The 17,901-nt window shown below is 40.0% G+C and overlaps 1 protein-coding gene across 5 annotated transcripts in view; it reads left to right on the top strand.

Annotated features, from left to right (window-relative positions):
* Positions 1–17,901, top strand: part of itsn1 (intersectin 1 (SH3 domain protein)) — a 217,143-nt gene that overhangs the window by 161,897 nt on the left and 37,345 nt on the right. For all 5 annotated transcript variants that reach the window (XM_059650194.1, XM_059650193.1, XM_059650197.1 and 2 more), the window contains 3 exons: positions 11,762–11,883; positions 13,434–13,540; positions 17,290–17,473. In XM_059650194.1, the coding sequence (XP_059506177.1) occupies positions 11,762–11,883; positions 13,434–13,540; positions 17,290–17,473 (413 nt within the window). The remainder of the gene's footprint in view (positions 1–11,761; positions 11,884–13,433; positions 13,541–17,289; positions 17,474–17,901) is intronic.

Below are 17,901 nucleotides of genomic sequence, written 5' to 3' on the forward strand. Positions count from 1 at the left end.
CCACTGGGAGAGAGTTATGCTTGTTTTCTCGTTGAATAAATTCTAAGTGTTAGTTGTCAAAGAAAAAGCACATACTGCTCCAACCCCACTTCAATTATCTTTCTATTTACACTTTGCTGCTTAGCCTTTCATCCCCCGGTCAAATATGCACTTCTTGGAGCCTAATGATGTTATAATTCGGGAACCATGAGCATGCTTTTAAAATAGCCCACTTTGCTGTTCTAGGGTCTGTGCCCAAAATAAGAAGGCTTTTCCCAGCACATGGATCATTACAGCTGTCACAGAAGCAATTCAATACATCATGAAATTTGCATGTACAGATGGTCAACATTATACCTTCAGTCTTTGGTGTTTGCTGTAATTAAATTGATAGAGTTGGAGTCATAGTTCCATAGACAGCCAATGAATTAACAGCGTTGAAGAACCAGTGTACATTTCAAGTCTATTTTGTGTAAGCTAAGCAGCCTGCCTGCATTTTCTAAGATGTGCTTAAATTCTGGAGTGATAAAACAACCTTTCAACAGTGAGATTATTCAATCTATTTGGAACTTTCATCTTGGAGACTAGTTACTTCATCCTGGAGAGCAGTTACTAGTGGTGTACCGCAAGGGTCGGTGTTGGGTCCACTGCTGTTTGTCATTTTTATAAATGACCTGGATGAGGGCGTAGAAGGATGGGTTAGTAAATTTGCAGATGACACTAAGGTTGGTGAAGTTGTGGATAGTGACGAAGGATGCTGTAGGTTGCAGAGAGACATAGATAAGCTGCAGAGCTGGGCTGAGAGGTGGCAAATGGAGTTTAATGCAGACAAGTGTGAGGTGATGCACTTTGGTAGGAGTAACCAGAACGCAAAGTACAGGCCTAATGGTAAGATTCTTAGTAGTGTAGATGAGCAGAGAGATCTCGTTGTCCATGTACACAGATCCTTGAAAGTTGCCACCCAGGTTGACAGGGCTGTTAAGAAGGCATACAGTGTTTTAGCTTTTATTAATAGAGGGATCGAGTTCCGGAACCAGGAGGTTATGGTGAAGCTGTACAAAACTCTGGTGCGGCCGCACTTGGAGTATTGTGTACAGTTCTGGTCACCGCATTATAAGGAGGATGTGGAAGCTTTGGAAAGGGTGCAGAGGAGATTTACTAGGATGTTGCCTGGTATGGAGGGAAGGTCTTAGGAGGAAAGGCTGAGGGACTTGAGGCTGTTTTCATTGGAGAGAAGAAGGTTGAGAGGTGACTTAATTGAAACATATAAAATAATCAGAGGGTTAGATAGGGTGGATAGGGAGAGCCTTTTTCCTAGGATGGTGACGGCGAGCACGAGGGGACATAGCTTTAAATTGAGGGGTGAAAGATATAGGACAGATGTCAGAGGTAGCTTCTTTACTCAGAGAAGTAAGGGAATGGAACGCTTTGCCTGTAACGCTAGTAGATTTGCCAACTTTAGGTACATTTAAGTCGTCATTGGATAAGCATATGGACGTACATGGAATAGTGTAGGTTAGATGGGCTTGAGAGCGGTATGACAGGTCGGCTCAACATTGAGGGCCGAAGGGCCTGTACTGTGCTGTAATGTTCTATGTTCAACTGAGCTTGGTTTTGCTTTTAGCTCTCTTCAGCTATGAGCATTTTAAATTTAGATATCATTGCAGTTAGTTCGACAACCTGGGCAACCTAGCATTTACTTTTGTCTTGTGCACCTGTGAAGGCACATTTAGCTTGATTTTAAAAAAAACTCCTCATTTCTCAGATCCTTCCATGGACTCAACCCTCTCTCTTTTTGTAATCCCCCACAGTTCCTCCGAAGTCTGCATTCCTCCAATTCTAGCCTCTTGTACATGCCGAGTTTTCTTTGCTGCACAGTTGGTAGCTATGTGAGGCCTTAACTCTGAAATTCCCTCCCAAAATACTCTTTCAAATTAGCATATTCCCTAGAAGTTTCTTCTCATAGGCCAGAGCAATTCTGTGGACATTTTTAGAATTATAGAATCCTTACTGTGTGGAAACGAGCCCTTCAGCCCAACAAGTTCACACTGACCCTCCGAGTATCCCATCCAGACACATCCACCTAATCTATACTTCCCTGAACTCTATGGGCAATTTAGTATGACCAATCCACCTAGCCTGTGGAGGAAACTGGAGCACCTGATGGAAATCCATACAGACAGGGGCAGAATGTGCAAACTCCACACAGACAGTTGCTCAAAGATGGACGCGAACCTGGGTTCCTGGCACTTTGAGGCTGTGACGCTAACCACTTAGCCACCATGCTGCCCCCAAGTTAATACAAGTTCCTCTTGCTAGATAGTTGCTCCTTGACCTCCAAGAACTTCTAAGTACATTAACAGAGATTGTTGCTTCTGCGATTATAGATACAGCAGCTTTACTCTTAAACTTGGCGTAAATTGTCTATTCTTGCTGGTACTAGAGATTAATATTATAACACTGATCCCTCTGAGGAATGCACAATACTTCTTTTAAACTTAATTTGAAAGAAGTGGGATCTCATCCTACATTCACTTAACCAATTAGGATGATTATGATGCATGAAAATTTTGACCTTCTGCTGCCAAATAAATCTAATAAAAATTGAGTTGCATGGCTCTCATTGAGTTGCTTAATTGTAGCCTTTGGCTCACACATTCAAAGGTTTGAACTAGTTGAGAATTTGTGTTGACTGAGAGCTTTTAACAAAGCAATCAGTGCCTGAGTTCATTGTTATAGTTGGGTATAAAATGTTTGGGGAGGATTAGGAAAATCATCCTGAAACTTAATCAGAAAAGACTTTTTTTTTGTTAAGAAAAGTGATTGATTGAATTGAAAAGGTAAATCAGTTAATGAAAGTGGTTCTTCCTGGACAGAAGACCTGAGGAAACAAGAAACTTCTCCAGAAATTTTAAGGCCAAGACAGAACAGATCTGAGCATCAGAGGGTCAATAAATTTGGAAAGTTATGCGAGGATGGAGAAGCCAAGTGGTTCATAGAAATGAAGCAATTTCGAGATCAAGGCAAAAAAATGATATTTCAGGAACCAGTAATGATGGTGGAAATGGACAGACACGATGACAAGATGCCATGAGCACCTGAATTTTCTTTAAATATTATGAAGAGAGATGACTTGGAAAATGGAAATGTTATACTGCCAGCATATGGTCTTCCTGGATAAGTCAAATCTCCGTGTGGTATATGGTAGATCATAACTTATTTCTGCTGCTTAATTACCATTGCTGTTCACTCATTGAACTTATTCATATGCGAAGGAATATATTCCATACAGACGAGGAAACAAAGCCAAATGTGACAACGTGGAATTATCTGAATATAAACACACAAAAATTCAGCTCTTTTCCCAGTCGTATCCATTTCGGATTCTCAATCCTAGTAAAGTATAATTTCTATCTTAACTCTTCAATTTCTCACATTCGTTCTTTTTTCCAACCTTTTGGAAATGCTTCAAGCTTTTCTCAGCTGTTATGAACTGAAGACTACTTTTGACTTCTGATATCCTGAAGATTTCTGCAAGTTCTGTCATTCTGGAAATTGTTACAAACTAAACACAGTCTGGAGATTTCTGAACACTAAGTACTCTTCCCCCAATAGGATGACTTTTTTTGGAGCTCAATGCATTAGTGGCCCTCTAACAATCTATTTCTGGAACATAAAAATCAGTTTTGTGAACATTCAGCAAGTAACTTGCCAGATAGAACTTAAGTCAAATGACTTAATCACCAAAGCAAGCGTGTAAAAGTTGACTGAATCCACTGTACAAAATTGCTTTTTGACTTTTGTTAAGTCAAGCAGCCACCTTCACAGAACTTAAACCTCACTTCTATGTTTTCAAATCCAAATTTCCAAACAACATTAATGTACTATACACTTAAATCATGTCCCCTTCTTTCTCTTCGCTTTCTTCACCCCACCCCGCCCCCCCCAACCTTGGCAACTTTCAAACATTTGCATTCTCTGTCCAAATTGCTGCTTTTTTTTGTTGCAAATAATATATTTTGTTTGCGTACAACTAATTTCAGAAAACTTACAGAAATGTTTTAATTCGCAATATTACTTTTCTCATTTTTGCTTCTGATTGCTGTGCCATTGTTTTTGATTTTTTTTGCTTAGGTTGGTATCATTTTGACACAGAGGTCAAAAGTGTGGTCTCTGAACTTTGAAGGAAAAAAATTAGAAACCAATTTTACTCAGGGGCCCCCTCACCTCATGTCCATATCAGTTCAAAAGGACTGAATCATGTGGACTCATCAGTACCATCCCTACAGGCAAACAAGAGCAAGGGAATTCCTTTTTCCAAATCATTAAGATATTTGTGACAATGAACTCTAATTGTAGAGTCATAGCCATAGTCATAAGGCACAGAAACAGACCCTTCGGTATAACAAGCCCGTGCTAACCACAATCCCAAACTAAACTAGTCCCACCTGTCGGTGCTGGGCCCATTATCCCTCCAAACATTTCCTATTTATGTACTTATCCAAATGTCTTTTAAACATTGTAACTACCTGTTCCTGTCCATTTCTCTGGAAGTTCATTCTACTCACTAATGACTATGTTTTAACACAAAATGCCCTAATGTCTTTAATTTTGCTTCTGTTACCTTAAAAAATATGCCCCCTAATCTTGAAATCCCCCTCCCTAGGGATAAGATACCTGCCATTCACCTTATCTATCCCTCTCCTGATTTTATAAGCCTCTGTAACGTCATCCCTCAACCCCTTACCATGGCCCTTAAAGTATCCATTGGAGGTAGTGGTTGATAAGCCAACTGTAATTTGTTTCAAAGAAAAGAACAAAGAAAATTACAGCACAGGAACAGGCCCTTCAGCCCTCCCAGCCTGTCCCAATCGAGATCCTCTGTTAAACCTGTCACCTATTTTCTAAGAGTCTGTATCTCTTTGTTCCCTGCCCATCCATGTACCTGTCCAGATACATCTTAAAAGACACTATCGTGTCTGCGTCAACCACCTCCACTGGCAACACGTTCCAGGCATCCTCCGCCCTCTGCGTAAAGAACTTTCCACGCATATCTCCAATAAACTTTCTTCCTCTCACTTTGAACTCATGACCCCCTAGTAATTGAATCTCCTACTTTGGGGAAAAAGCTTCTTGCTATCCGCCTTATCTATGCCCTCTCTTCATAGCTAGCACCCTCCATACCAGGCAACATCCTGGTGAACCTCCTCTGCACCCTCTCCAAAGCGTCCACATCCTTTTGATAATGTGACCAGAACTGTATGCAGTACTCTAAATGTGGCCGAACCAAAGTCTTATACAACTGTATCATATAACAAATACTTATCACTACTTGGAGTAATTCTAAGGTCAAAGTTTGAGTTTTATTTTAAGTAATGTATATCTTAAGGAAAAGGGCTAAGTTTTGCTGAAAGGCATTGTGTGTGGAAATCATGTTGAAACACCTTAATTCTTAAAGGACATGAAGGCTTAATCTTGGTGTTGGCAGGGTACCCATGTAATCTATTCAGATCCTACTCAATAATTTTTCATAAATCAGTCTTAGAATTAAAGGTGCTGATTGGGTTTCACCACTACTTGACATATATTGCATGTCTGGAAGATTTCACCATATTTTTATGTAATACTGACCAGTAATAATACCCTGATATTGGTTCTGAATCAATTTCTGAGTCGGCTGTTTTGAAGCAGCTCAATTCAGTATGCATTTGATAAATTTCGATTAAAGAAGATAAACTAGACATGTCTCATAGTCTTTTCCTTTTTTTAATTAAAGTTTTCAAAAATTATGTCCAACAACCAAATTTCCAAATCATCTCCCTTTTCTGTGGATCATTCATCTTCCTGTTTCATTTGATGAACCTGAGATCTCGTCACCACACAGTCAGAGAGCAATCTGGATAGCCTTCCTGTAATGTCTTAGTTTCTTCTTTTGGTACCTCCATCACCCCAATTTTTTTTTGAACCTCCAGGTCTATTCCCCAAGAAAAAAATCGGTTCCAACTGTAGAGATTTGTTGTACTACTCTCACCATAGCGTCTCCATTACTATTTTGAGGTTGGTTGGCTCACCAGGCTGGTTTGTCATTTTGTAGATGTTTCATTACCATGCTTGGTAACATTCTCAAGGCAGCCTGGTTTTTTAACTCTGGTCCATTGAGGTGGATTGCCTCAATTTCAGTTTTCCTTCGTAGTGGAATGTATATGAGATCAAGTTCAATGTGTTTATTAATAGCATGCGCCATGGAGTGCCATGCTTCCAGGAATTCTTGTGCTTATTTCTGCCTGGCTTGTCCCAGGATCTTGATGTTGTACCACTCGAAGTCCTGGCTCTCCTTGTCACAGTCAAGGATAACACAGTCTGGAACTGGAGGAACACAGCAGGCCAGACAGCATCAGAGGACGTTTCGTGTCAAGACCCTTCTTCGGAAAATTTTCTGACGCATTGATTATTGCTGTATTAGCAGATTCTTAGTCTGCAGATTCTCCTTCTGACAAGCTAGCATGCGCATTATTGCCTGTACCTGTCAAAACACTAACATTCAAATCTAAACATTGTTTGGCCGTTTTAACTTGGCTATCTTTACACATTTTAATCCCATTCTCCTGTAAATTAGGGCCTAAATGCAGAATTCCAGTTAAAATCTCTCATTTGCATTCAGGAACTATTTTCAGAGCTACAACTTGTTTCATCTTTTACTCTAAGCTATTCCCTGGTCAACTCACGTCTGATTACCTATCTTTTTGGTGGCAGTAGAGGATTGTTTTTCACACTGGAGGCCGTGACCAGTAGTGTGCCACAAGGATTTGTCATTTATATAAATAATTTGTCTGTGTATATAGTGAGTATGGTTCGTAAGTTTGCAGATGACGTCAAAATTGGTGGTGCAGTGGGTAGTGAAGAAGGTTTATCCCAGTACAACGGGATGAAGATGTTGTTAACCTTGGAAAGATTCAGAAAAGATTTCCAAGGATGTTGCTGGAATTGGAAGGTTTGAGCTATAGGCAAGAAGCTGAATAGGCTGGGGCATGTTTTTCCATGGAGTGTCAGAGATTGAGGGTTGACCTTACAGACGTTTATAAAATCATGAGGAGCATGGATAGGATTATTAGCCAAGATCTTTTTTTCCAGCGTACAGGAGTCCAGAATGAGAGAGCATAGGTTTAAGGTGGTGGGAGAAAGATTTGAAAGAGACCTGAGGGGCAACTTTTTCATGCAGGGAGTGGTACATGTATGGCATGAGCTGCCAGAGGAATTGGTGATGGTGAATACCATCACATCATTTAAAAGTCATCAGGATGTCTACATCATTCGGTAGGTTTACAGGATACAGGCTTCATACGGGAAAATGGGACTAGGTCAGATTATTTGATTTATTGTTATCATGTGTACCTAAGTACAGTGAAAAGTTTTGTTTTGCAAGCAGTACAGACAATTTAGGATATCCAGTTGATATGGATGTGTTGGACTGAAATATCTGCACCCGTGCTGCATAACTCTGAGCCTTATTAAATATTAACATGGGTTATCGAGTATCAACAAACCCCTTTCTAAAGTTACTATCATACCTATCCTTCTAGATGAGTACTGATTGCAAGTACTCATTAATGACTTCAATCACTTCTTCTGGCTCTACAGATAAATTCTCTTCTTTGTCCTTGAGTGAACCAACCCTTTCCATGGTTACCATCTTGGTCCTTATGTAAGTATAAAATGTGTTCGGATTGCAAACTGCCAAGGGCACCTCATGGCACCTTTTAGCCTCCTTTTTTTTTGTTTTTACTCTTATCTGCTTCTTGATTACTTACTTGGTTTAGCTCCTCTTTTCTCTTCAGACACTCCACTTGCTGACGATTCTGACTCCCAAACCTCTGCCATTCTAGTTTAAACCCTCTCAAGTGGCACTAGCAAACCTCCCTGCAAGGATATTCGTGCCTCTCCTGTTTAGGTGCAACCCATCCTTCTTACATAGGTCTCACCTGTCCAGGAAAAGATGCCAATATTCCAGATATCTGAATCCCTCCATCCTGCACCAGCTCTTGTATTATCTTCCTGCCTCAGTCTTCACCAGCATGTGGTACCGGAAGTAAACATGAGATTACATTCCCAGGGGTTCTGCTTTGAATTTCCCATCTACCTACCTCCCTAAATTCCCTTTGCAGGACCTCCTCCCACTTCCTGCCATTGTCATTAGTACCAACATGGACCACCCTCCCCTTGCAGAATATTCTGTGCCTGCTTTTTGACATTGGCACCAGGAAAGCAACACATCACCCTGGGGTCACTTATATAGCAATAGAAATGCCTACATGTGCCCCTGATTATAGAGTCCCTGTCAATACTGTTCATCTGCAATTTGAGCAATTTGACCTTCCCTGCTGTATAGCATTGCCAGTCACGGAGGCACGGATCTTTTTGCTGCTGTTGCTTACCCCGATCTCATCCCAACAGTATCCAAAGTGGAATGCCTGTTTCAGGAATGGCCGCAGGGTACTCCTGAGCTGCCTGCCCACGCTTACCTGCCTTCCTGGTGTTCACCCAACTCTTCTCTGTCTGTGCAACCCTTCCTGGTGCTGTGAACAGCTAGCTAAATGTGCTATCCATGACATTCTCAGCCTCATGGATACTCTGTGGTCAGTCCATCCACTCCATGCTGCAAATTAGAAGCTGCAGTTGGACATATTTCCTGCATTTGCATTACTGTAGACACTGGTTTCCCACATATTGCAGGAGGAGCATTCCAAGGGCTGAGTTCTTCTGCCATTTTGAACTGTATCAACGACAGACAATAATCCAGGAATCAATTACCCAACTTACCCCACTGTTCACCAAAATCAGATTTCTCACTCTTGCTTTTTGTTCTTAACAAACTGCAATTATGTAAGTAGCTCCTTTTTATAGTCTGTCTCCCTCTGTATATGACTCACCTAGTCACTAGACCTGCTCCCTGAACAGCCAAGCCCAGGTCACTTTTGTAATGTCACCTCCAGAACTCCGTCTCTGGATTTAGCTTCATTCCTGCTCTGACTGACCCCACTCCTGAGGTAATTATCCACTAACGCCCGCCACTGTTTGCCCTGAGGTTCATTTTGTTCTGTGCTCCCACTGCCTCCGCCCTGACTGACCCCGGTCCTGGTCTTTTCGATTCTTATAGACTGGAGATTTCTATAAATTCGCACTGCCTTTGAACTACCTTCTCACATTCCAGACAATACTTATAAACTAAACTACCACTCGTCTGCTGGGGTGACTTTTCGTCTTCTGGATTCCACCTAGCGGCCCTGAGCTGTTTGTATATTATAAAATTTTGCTTTGTAACCACTCAGTCATTACCTCCCAGATAGTTGATTGAGTCATGTAATTTCAGATATTTATTTGGAAAAGCTGTTGTTAGTCCACTGCTCAGAATGACTTTTTGACTCTTGTTAAAAAGAATAGTTGGCTTTAGAAACTGAAAACCAAAGTTTATTACTCCAAGTTCCTAAATAATAGCAATATGCGACAGCCAGAGTCGATAGCCAGAGACTTTTCCCCAGGGCAGGATTGACTGCCATGAGGGGTCATGGTTTTAAGGTGTTAAGAGGAAGGTATAGAGGAGACGTCAGAGGGAGGTTCTTCACCCAGAGAGTTGTGAGCGCATGGAATAGTTTTCCAGTGGTAGTCGTGGAAGCGGAGTCATGAGTGACATTTAAGCGACTGCTGGACCTGCACATGGACAGCAGTGAATTGAGGGGAATGTAGGTTGGGTTACTTTATTTTTGGATTAGGAATATTCCACGGCACAACATCGTGGGCCGAAGGGCCTGTACTGTGCGGTAGTTTTCTATGTTCGATGTTCTACAAACCGAAATCACACAAAGACAAAATGTAAAACCGAGTTCATAAGCACCAAAAGTGACTAAAAATTGGGCAGCAATACAGATTTGTTTCTATTCCAGCCCAAAGTGTTATTGGAAATGTGAGACTTGAAATTTAACTGCATTGAGCAATTGCCTGTGATTTATTCCCTTGTTTGTTTTAGCCTGAGTGTATGATGAGAGGATGCAATTATTAACCAGTAACTATAGGCCTCAAAACAATATCTTTCAGAAAATTGTAACATAACTGTAAGAATTCTAATGAGGGTGTTTGAGAACAACAAATTAAGACACTGTTAGGTGTTGTCTGCACTTCCAAAGAAGCAAACTATATGTTTTTGGAAAGTATTGTCCAGGGGTGCTATGGAGATGAGGCTTAGAAAAAAAGAGTTTGCTGAATTGCTGATCACACATCTCACTCCTGTAATTTTCTTGATGTTTCTTGCAGTTCTGTTTAAAAAAGCTTGCACCTAAATCTTGCTGTGGAAAACTTTTTTTGCTTAAAATCTGCCGTAAGGAGCCTGATTAAAATTCTGACCATCAGGATGATGGTGATCTTTGCTTCTGCTTTACAATCCTTTTCTCCATGGGTCGTCCCCCAAAGCTGACTTGGTCCTGGGGCAGGCAAGCACGAGAATTCCTGGACGCATGGCACTCCACAAAGCATGCTTATTAATAAACATATTGAACTCGACCCCATATACATTCCACTATGAAGGAAAACCAGACGTGAGACAATCCATCGCAACAGACCCCAGAGTTTAAAAACCAGGCAGGAAAGCACACCAATGCTTCAGCGGAGGCTGCACTGAGGATGCTACCTAGCATGGTAACGAAACGTCTGCAAAACGACGAACTAGCTCGATGAGCCAACCAATCTCAACACCGACAAGCCATAGGAAACAGGTGGTGCATAAAGGGCCAGGATAAATAAATTGTTTGTCCGCTTTCTCTGACACGCAGCTTCACCTGTGCAGGAGCCCACTGAAGTCTCGTGGTGTACTTAGAGCCCTCTTTTGATTGGTCACAAGGCAAGGTCTCCTGTGATCAGTAGGGATGCTTTGTAACATTCCTAAATTGTTTCCATTGTTATCTGGGGAGATCCTGTCGTGACCAAATTCCAAATAGAGTTGTTTCTTGTATCAGCCATGTGAGGTACCTGCTCTGCCGAATGGTGCTGGTTTTAAGTGATTTGCACCTTGATATTGTACAAATTGGTCTGCAGGTATGGACTACTTGTGGACCACAATTTTTTCGCTTGATTTCAAAGACCTTGCAGAGGTGTACCAAAGGTGATACTTCTCCAGGGTTTTGAGGTGCTTGATTTAGGTTGTCCACATCTTCAAAACATAAAGGAGCGTGGGGTCACTGCTGCTGAGTAAATCATGGTTTTGAAATATGATTCTCTTTATCCACAGTTGGCTGAAGGCTGACATGTCACAATGAAGGCCTATCAGAATGTTGTTAGCTATGTCCGTCTTCAACAAGAGAAGCCCTCAGGCTATGGAAGATGACTCATATTTCTCTCAATTGATTTGTTATTTCAATTAAATCTGTTGACTTAATTCTGTTACTGTGTTCTGGGAGCTGATTGGAAATCAGTTTCCAGGTGTTTAGTGTGAAGCACATTTTCACAAACATTTTTTCATTCACTTTTATAATGTACAATGTAGGTGACAAAATGTATTTTCTTTAAACTTTATCTTTCGTGAATCAGTGCTTTATTACCAACTCTCTGACAGACATTGCAATGTGAAAATATAAAATTTTGAAAATGTAACTTAGTTTTGAATGCAAATGGAATAGAACTGTATGTATTCTGCTTAACCATCCTTAGATGCTGGTTTGAGCCACAGATCCCTATGAAACTGTACATTAGAATTTTATATGATGTATATTATTTAGTCTTCCCTTTTTCTGTGTAGGGTGTGCTGACTTACATTTATTGGACATGCTAACTCCTTCAGAGCGGAAGCGACAAGGTTATATCCATGAGCTGATTGTCACAGAAGAAAATTATGTTAGTGACCTGCAGCTAGTCACTGAGGTAAGATGAAGTTGTCTGGTGAGCATGATGAATCTCCTCATTTTTGGGCTGTGCTAAAAGCTGAGTAAATCCTAAATTCAATCGCCCAACTTGTGTTATGTTTACTGGAGTTACCTGGACCAGCAGTTTGATTCACTGCCCCCTGAATAAAAAGGGAATGGGCAAAAGATTAGTCAGAGTTCCTGCTTGTGTCAACTCCCCAGTTATGCCTCCAATTCTCTCTGCTTTTGTCTCCACAGATGCTGCTAAACCTTTCTCCAGCACTTTTGTTTTTATTTCTGACCACCGGCATTCAAAGTATTTTCTTTATAAATAAAAATATTGACTTGAATACCTGCTGAGGACTGGGATTTTAAAAACTTATACTTAGGTTGCGAAGGATACATTTATATCCCAGCCTAGTTTGTGCTGAGAAGATGGTGATCTGTGGTTGTTGATATGCTCACCGAGCCGGCTTGTTCATGTCACCATGCTAAGTAGTGACCAACTGATGATGTCACCTAGTATGGTGACGAAATGTCTGAACAAAAACAAGCCAGCTCGGCGAGCATATCAACAACGTCATCCACAACCTGAGCTACAGATCTTTGCCAAAACTTTGAACAATTACCTGTAATAACTGAATGGCTAGCTTGGGAATGAGGCATTACGAGTTGCCCCTTTTGTAAACCTACCACAATCTCTTATTGGTCACCCCAAGATGGAGCATCAGCTCCTCTTCCCTACCTAGCATCAGAGAAACGTGGAGTTTCTAAGACAATTCTGCAACTATTTTTGGTACTAAATCTCAAATTATTAATTCAATTTTTTGGCGAAAATCACATTTGAGATTTCCAGGTTACTGGTTCAATGTTGAAATTTACAGAATTTCTGATGGTTCTATGTTCATACTGAAGTTTGGAGACCACAACTAAGCACTGTTCTATAAAACTGAGACTTGGGAAGGTCCTATGCAAATCTAATGTCCTATACTTATGATAGTTTCCCTACTTTTGAAATGTATATGCCTAGAAATAAATGTGCTTTATAAGCATTATTAATTACTCACCTCAGTGCTGCTTTTAATGCTTTGTTTTCCTATGTCCCAAGACATTCTGTTTCATTTTAATTTTCTGAAGTTCGGTGATGTTTTTGTTTGTACCAAATGCACCACCTCACAATTACGTATGTTAAGGCTCATCAACCATTTAACTGTTTGGATGGTAATTTTTACAGTGTCAACTTCTAATATGTTACATTCTTCCCCAGTGTGATCTATAAAGCCCAGTTTTAGTATCATTTGCCAGCTTTGATATTGTGTTACCTGTTGAAATTCATGTTAATCATGTTTGTTGAAAAAGCACCACCTTCCTAAATGTATAACAATCTTTGTAAAATTTTCTCAAACTGCAACCAATAAGCAAAGTCATTACTTTGGTCTGTTCGTCCATAGGATGAACTTGTACTTAGAGACTTCTGTATGATCTTGTTGTCTGTCTTTACTTATCATGAAAGTTTTATTTGCTCTTAAGTTTATTTTTTGTTGCTAATGATCTACCTTGTTTCATTAGGTCTTTCAGAAACCTTTGCTCGAGTCTGATTTGCTGACAGAGAAAGAAGTGGCCATGATTTTTGTGAATTGGAAAGAGCTCATCATGTGTAATATTAAATTGTTGAAGTACGTACACGAACTGACCGTCAATTGATAATCCCTGTGCTTTACTAGTTCCTTCGCTGCTATCTTTACAGCCCCCTTGATATGGGTATGCAAAATGGGAATTAAGGAAGTATCTCCTTTTAAACCTGCTTTTAATGAATAATTATTCAGCAAAGGGGCCTTTAGGGTTATGTAATCATAATATGATAGAATTTTAAATTGTTTGAAAGTGTGTTTGTGTCTGAAACTGGCATCTTAAATATAAAGAAAGGAAACTGTGAAGGTATGACAAGCAAGTTGGCTGTAGTAGATTGGCAAACGATATTAAAATGTATGACTAGATGGATAATGGCTAGCTTTGAAAACATCAATTTGTGCCTTAGAACAGACAGACATTTCTTTGGGGTATATAAACGCAATAGGCAATGACGTCTAATGGTAGCTATCAAGATGAGTTAAAGAAATGAAAACAGGAAATGCTGGAGCCACTCAGCAGACCTGGAAGTATCCATAAGAGAGAAAAACCAAGTTCTTGTTTGAATTCAGTATCAGACTCCAAACATTAATTTTGTTAACATGCCTAGTTTTAGCGCAAACCCCGAGATGTTGGTCAGGTGGACTTCGCAGGGACAGCAGGGCTGAATTTCCAGTGCCTTGGAGGGGCTGTCTGGCACCAACTGATTTTATTCCTTTTTTTTGAGACTTTTAAAGAAATTGATACAACTGAACAGCTTGCTTAGCCATTTCAGAGGGCTGTTAAAAATCAAACACATTGTTGGTCTGGAGTTACATGTAGGCCAGAGTGGGTACGGACAGTTGGGTTTACACAACCATGTACATGGTTTCCATCATCCAGCACAGAAGAGGCCCTTCTGCCCAGCATTACACTTTTATCTTTTAGAATTTTACCTGGGCCTAATTACTAGTCCAGTGTCAATACCACTGTGCAATTACCTCCTGACTTAAGTCACTAACTTATCCTTCAGCCCAATATATAATTGTATGATTTTACAAGTTTCACAACATTTATTGAGTTTATCATAATCAGTGCAAGAGAATGGTACTCAATAAAACATTGGATTGAGTTGATTCACAACAAAATACTGGATTATTTTTGGCTGACAATGCATTTCTCTTGTTCTGTTCACTGAAGTTATTCTTCTGCCATTGGTCTTCACACTGCACAGTGAGCTAGCAAGAGTCATTGTTTATTAACCCTTGCTAGCCACTACCCACTGTGCACAATCAGAGGCATTTTGAACTGATGAAGGGTCTAGGCCCGAAACGTCAGCTTTTGTGCTCCTGGGATGCTGCTTGGCCTGCTGTGTTCATCCAGCCTCACATTTTGTCATTTTGAACTCAGATTGGTTTGCCTACATAGGAGTAACATGATCAATTTTAGAATTGCTAGGTAATTTGTGCCCAATTCCTGATTACTCTCAGTAAAAGTAGCAGTTGTCATACAGATGTCACTTCCTACTTCCTTGCAAAAGATGTATGACAGCTCAGCACAATTTAACAACGTATTTCCTCATTTGCTTAATTGCTGTGTGAAAAATGACTCAGTTCTATACAGTGCTTGGGTTGTAGTTTCTGACAGTCTCCATCAATGATTTTTAATATGGGTACCAAATTTAATATGTTCAAGTTTGCTGATGACACCACTGGGAATGAGAGTTGTGGGGAGGTTGCAAAGAAGCTTTAAGAGTATTTAGGTATGTTGAGGGGAGAGAATGTTGCAGATGGAATATCATGTGAAATAATGCAAACTTACATATTTTGGCAGAAAAAAACTAAAGTACTTTCAGATGAATAGATTTCTAGATATTACAGACATTAACTAGTAATTGAGAGATATGATGGTGAGGCAGAAAATCAACTGTGATCTGTTTGAATGGCAGAACAGGTTCAAATGAAAATGGCTTTTTCCTGAAAATGAATGCTGATATGACATGCGTACTGAACCAAGCCAGCTTTTCTATCTCTTTATCTGCAACACAGTAAAATTAAAACTGTCATAGACCCTCAAAATTAACCCCAATGGTTGCTGACCAGACTTTTGAATAGCCAATAAAAACCAAAAAAACTGCGAATGCTGTAAATCAGGAACAAAAACGAGGTTTCTGGAAAAGCTCAGCAGGTCTGGCAGCATCTGTGAAGGGAAAAATAGGGTGAACATTTCAGGTCCAGTGACCCTTTCTGAGAACATTCTGAGGAAGGATCACTGGACCCAAAACGTTAACCCTGTTTTTTCCTTCACAGATGCTGCCAGACCTGCTGAGCTTTTCCAGGAACTTGGTTTTTGTTTTTAATAGCCAATCCTGGATTCTGCAAATAATCAGCAGAAAGACCAGTTCATATCTTACACAGAAGATTTGGCAAATTATTGACAATACAGCAACTTTAGCAGAACAAAAATTAAATGAAAAAGTAATCTGATTGGTTTATGCATTAAAGCTAACAGCCTTTGTTTTCAGAGATAACAAGACATAGAGCTGGATGAACACAGCAGGCCAAGCAGCATCAGAGGAGCAGGAAAGTTGATGTTTTGGGTCTGAAATCATCTTAAATTTTCTGAAGAAAGGTCCAGACTTGAAACATCAGCTTTCCTGCTCCTCTGATGCTGCTTGGCCTGCTGTGTTCATCCAGCTCCACGCCTTATCTCAGATTCTCCAGCATCGGCAGTTCCCACTATCTCTTAGTCTTTGTTTTCAGCCCCAGTCACGGAAAGACAGATAAACAAGTACCATTGAGGGATAAATAAAAGAAAATGACAAAAGTAACTGGATTACTCAAAGTTATTTTCATGCTGTATTGTTCCACAGGTAAAGGTGATGGTGTCTTTGTTGATTTTCTGAAGTTGTTGATCAGGGTCACCTTTACAGTTCACCCAGATAAATACTTACTATGTAGTTACATGTTCTCTTGAGCTTCAAACAGCTGCTCATGGGAGGTGAGGACAGGGCGCCTTCAAATCTTCATACTATTTCATGAATGGTCAGACTCTTTTTCCAAGAAAACATAGCCCAGAACCAATTCAAACCCTGAACACTTCCTGACAGGCTGTCTCCTCCGTGAGGCCACAGTTACTATTCAACATCTGCCATCTGCTGAAATTAGTTCCCAGGTACAGAACTAGCTAATGGAAACTTCTGTTGTCTGTTTCAATATAATTTTCTTCTCCAGTGATGAAACGTCTACTGAACCTTTTGATCAGGAGCCAACCTGCAATTTACTTCCTTATTTCTAAACTCATGAATAATAAAAGCTGTGTTTGGTCAGTTTTAGTCTTAACACAAGCTATTTTCCATAGTCCAAAAGTCAGCTTTAGCTCATAGTTCCAAACCAAAATCGATAAAAATATAAAGTAATAATTTGAAAAATTAGCAGGGTATCTAACGATGCCAAGAATTATCTCGCACACATTTCTTAGTATTTGTATTTAATTCAAAATTCAAATGCTTGGACTTCTAAAAATTGGAAAGGTCATATTGAATTCACTGATCATGTTGAGTCAGGTTCATTTGGCAGTTTTAAAGTTTAATAACAATTAATCGATTTGAATGAGTATCACCACTCACCACTACTATGGACAATGATAAAAATAGATTCTTGCTAAGTGGATAATATTTTATCCAGAAAACTGAATTACAGTTAAAAGACAATTTAAACCTACTTTATTTATAAAAATTGAAATAAATTATGAATGTTACATTGGTCTGCGCACTTAGCATCTCTGCTAATTTACACGTGCTTTTGCTTTGCTGCAGGGCATTACGGGTAAGGAAGAAGATGTCCGGGGAGAGGATGCCTGTGAAAATGATTGGTGACATATTAACAGCACAACTGCCTCACATGCAGCCATATATTCGGTTCTGCAGCTGTCAGCTTAATGGAGCAGCACTGATCCAGCAAAAAACAGATGAAGTTTCAGAATTCAAGGAATCTGTCAAAGTAAGAGATCATTGTATTGCCATTGCATGACAAAAATGATCTCCTAGTTTGCTTTTAAGTGAACTTGAGATTTTGGTCAAATAGTAATTCTGCAAAGCTTTTGAACTGTCAGCTTATTTCGGTATGTAGCGCCCTCATCTCTGATTCAGTACATTGTGGGTTTAATGATCACGGTGGACTTGGAATGCAATTTAGTGCAGTCCTAAGAAATTGCTGCATAACCTTCTGATAGGAACCTAGTTGTTTCCAGTTCTGGTAGATATGAGAGATCCTCTGGTGTAGTGATAATATCACAGACTCGTAATCCAAAGACCCAGGGGGCACAGGTTCAAACCCTGCCATGGAAGCTAGTGAAATTTGATTTCAAATTGTAAAAAGCTGGAGTTTAAGGCTAGTTGCAGTAATGAAAACTGTGAAAGTATTGTTGA

This window comes from Stegostoma tigrinum, chromosome 12 (assembly GCF_030684315.1).
Source record: "Stegostoma tigrinum isolate sSteTig4 chromosome 12, sSteTig4.hap1, whole genome shotgun sequence".
Classification (NCBI taxonomy): Eukaryota; Metazoa; Chordata; class Chondrichthyes; order Orectolobiformes; family Stegostomatidae; genus Stegostoma; species Stegostoma tigrinum.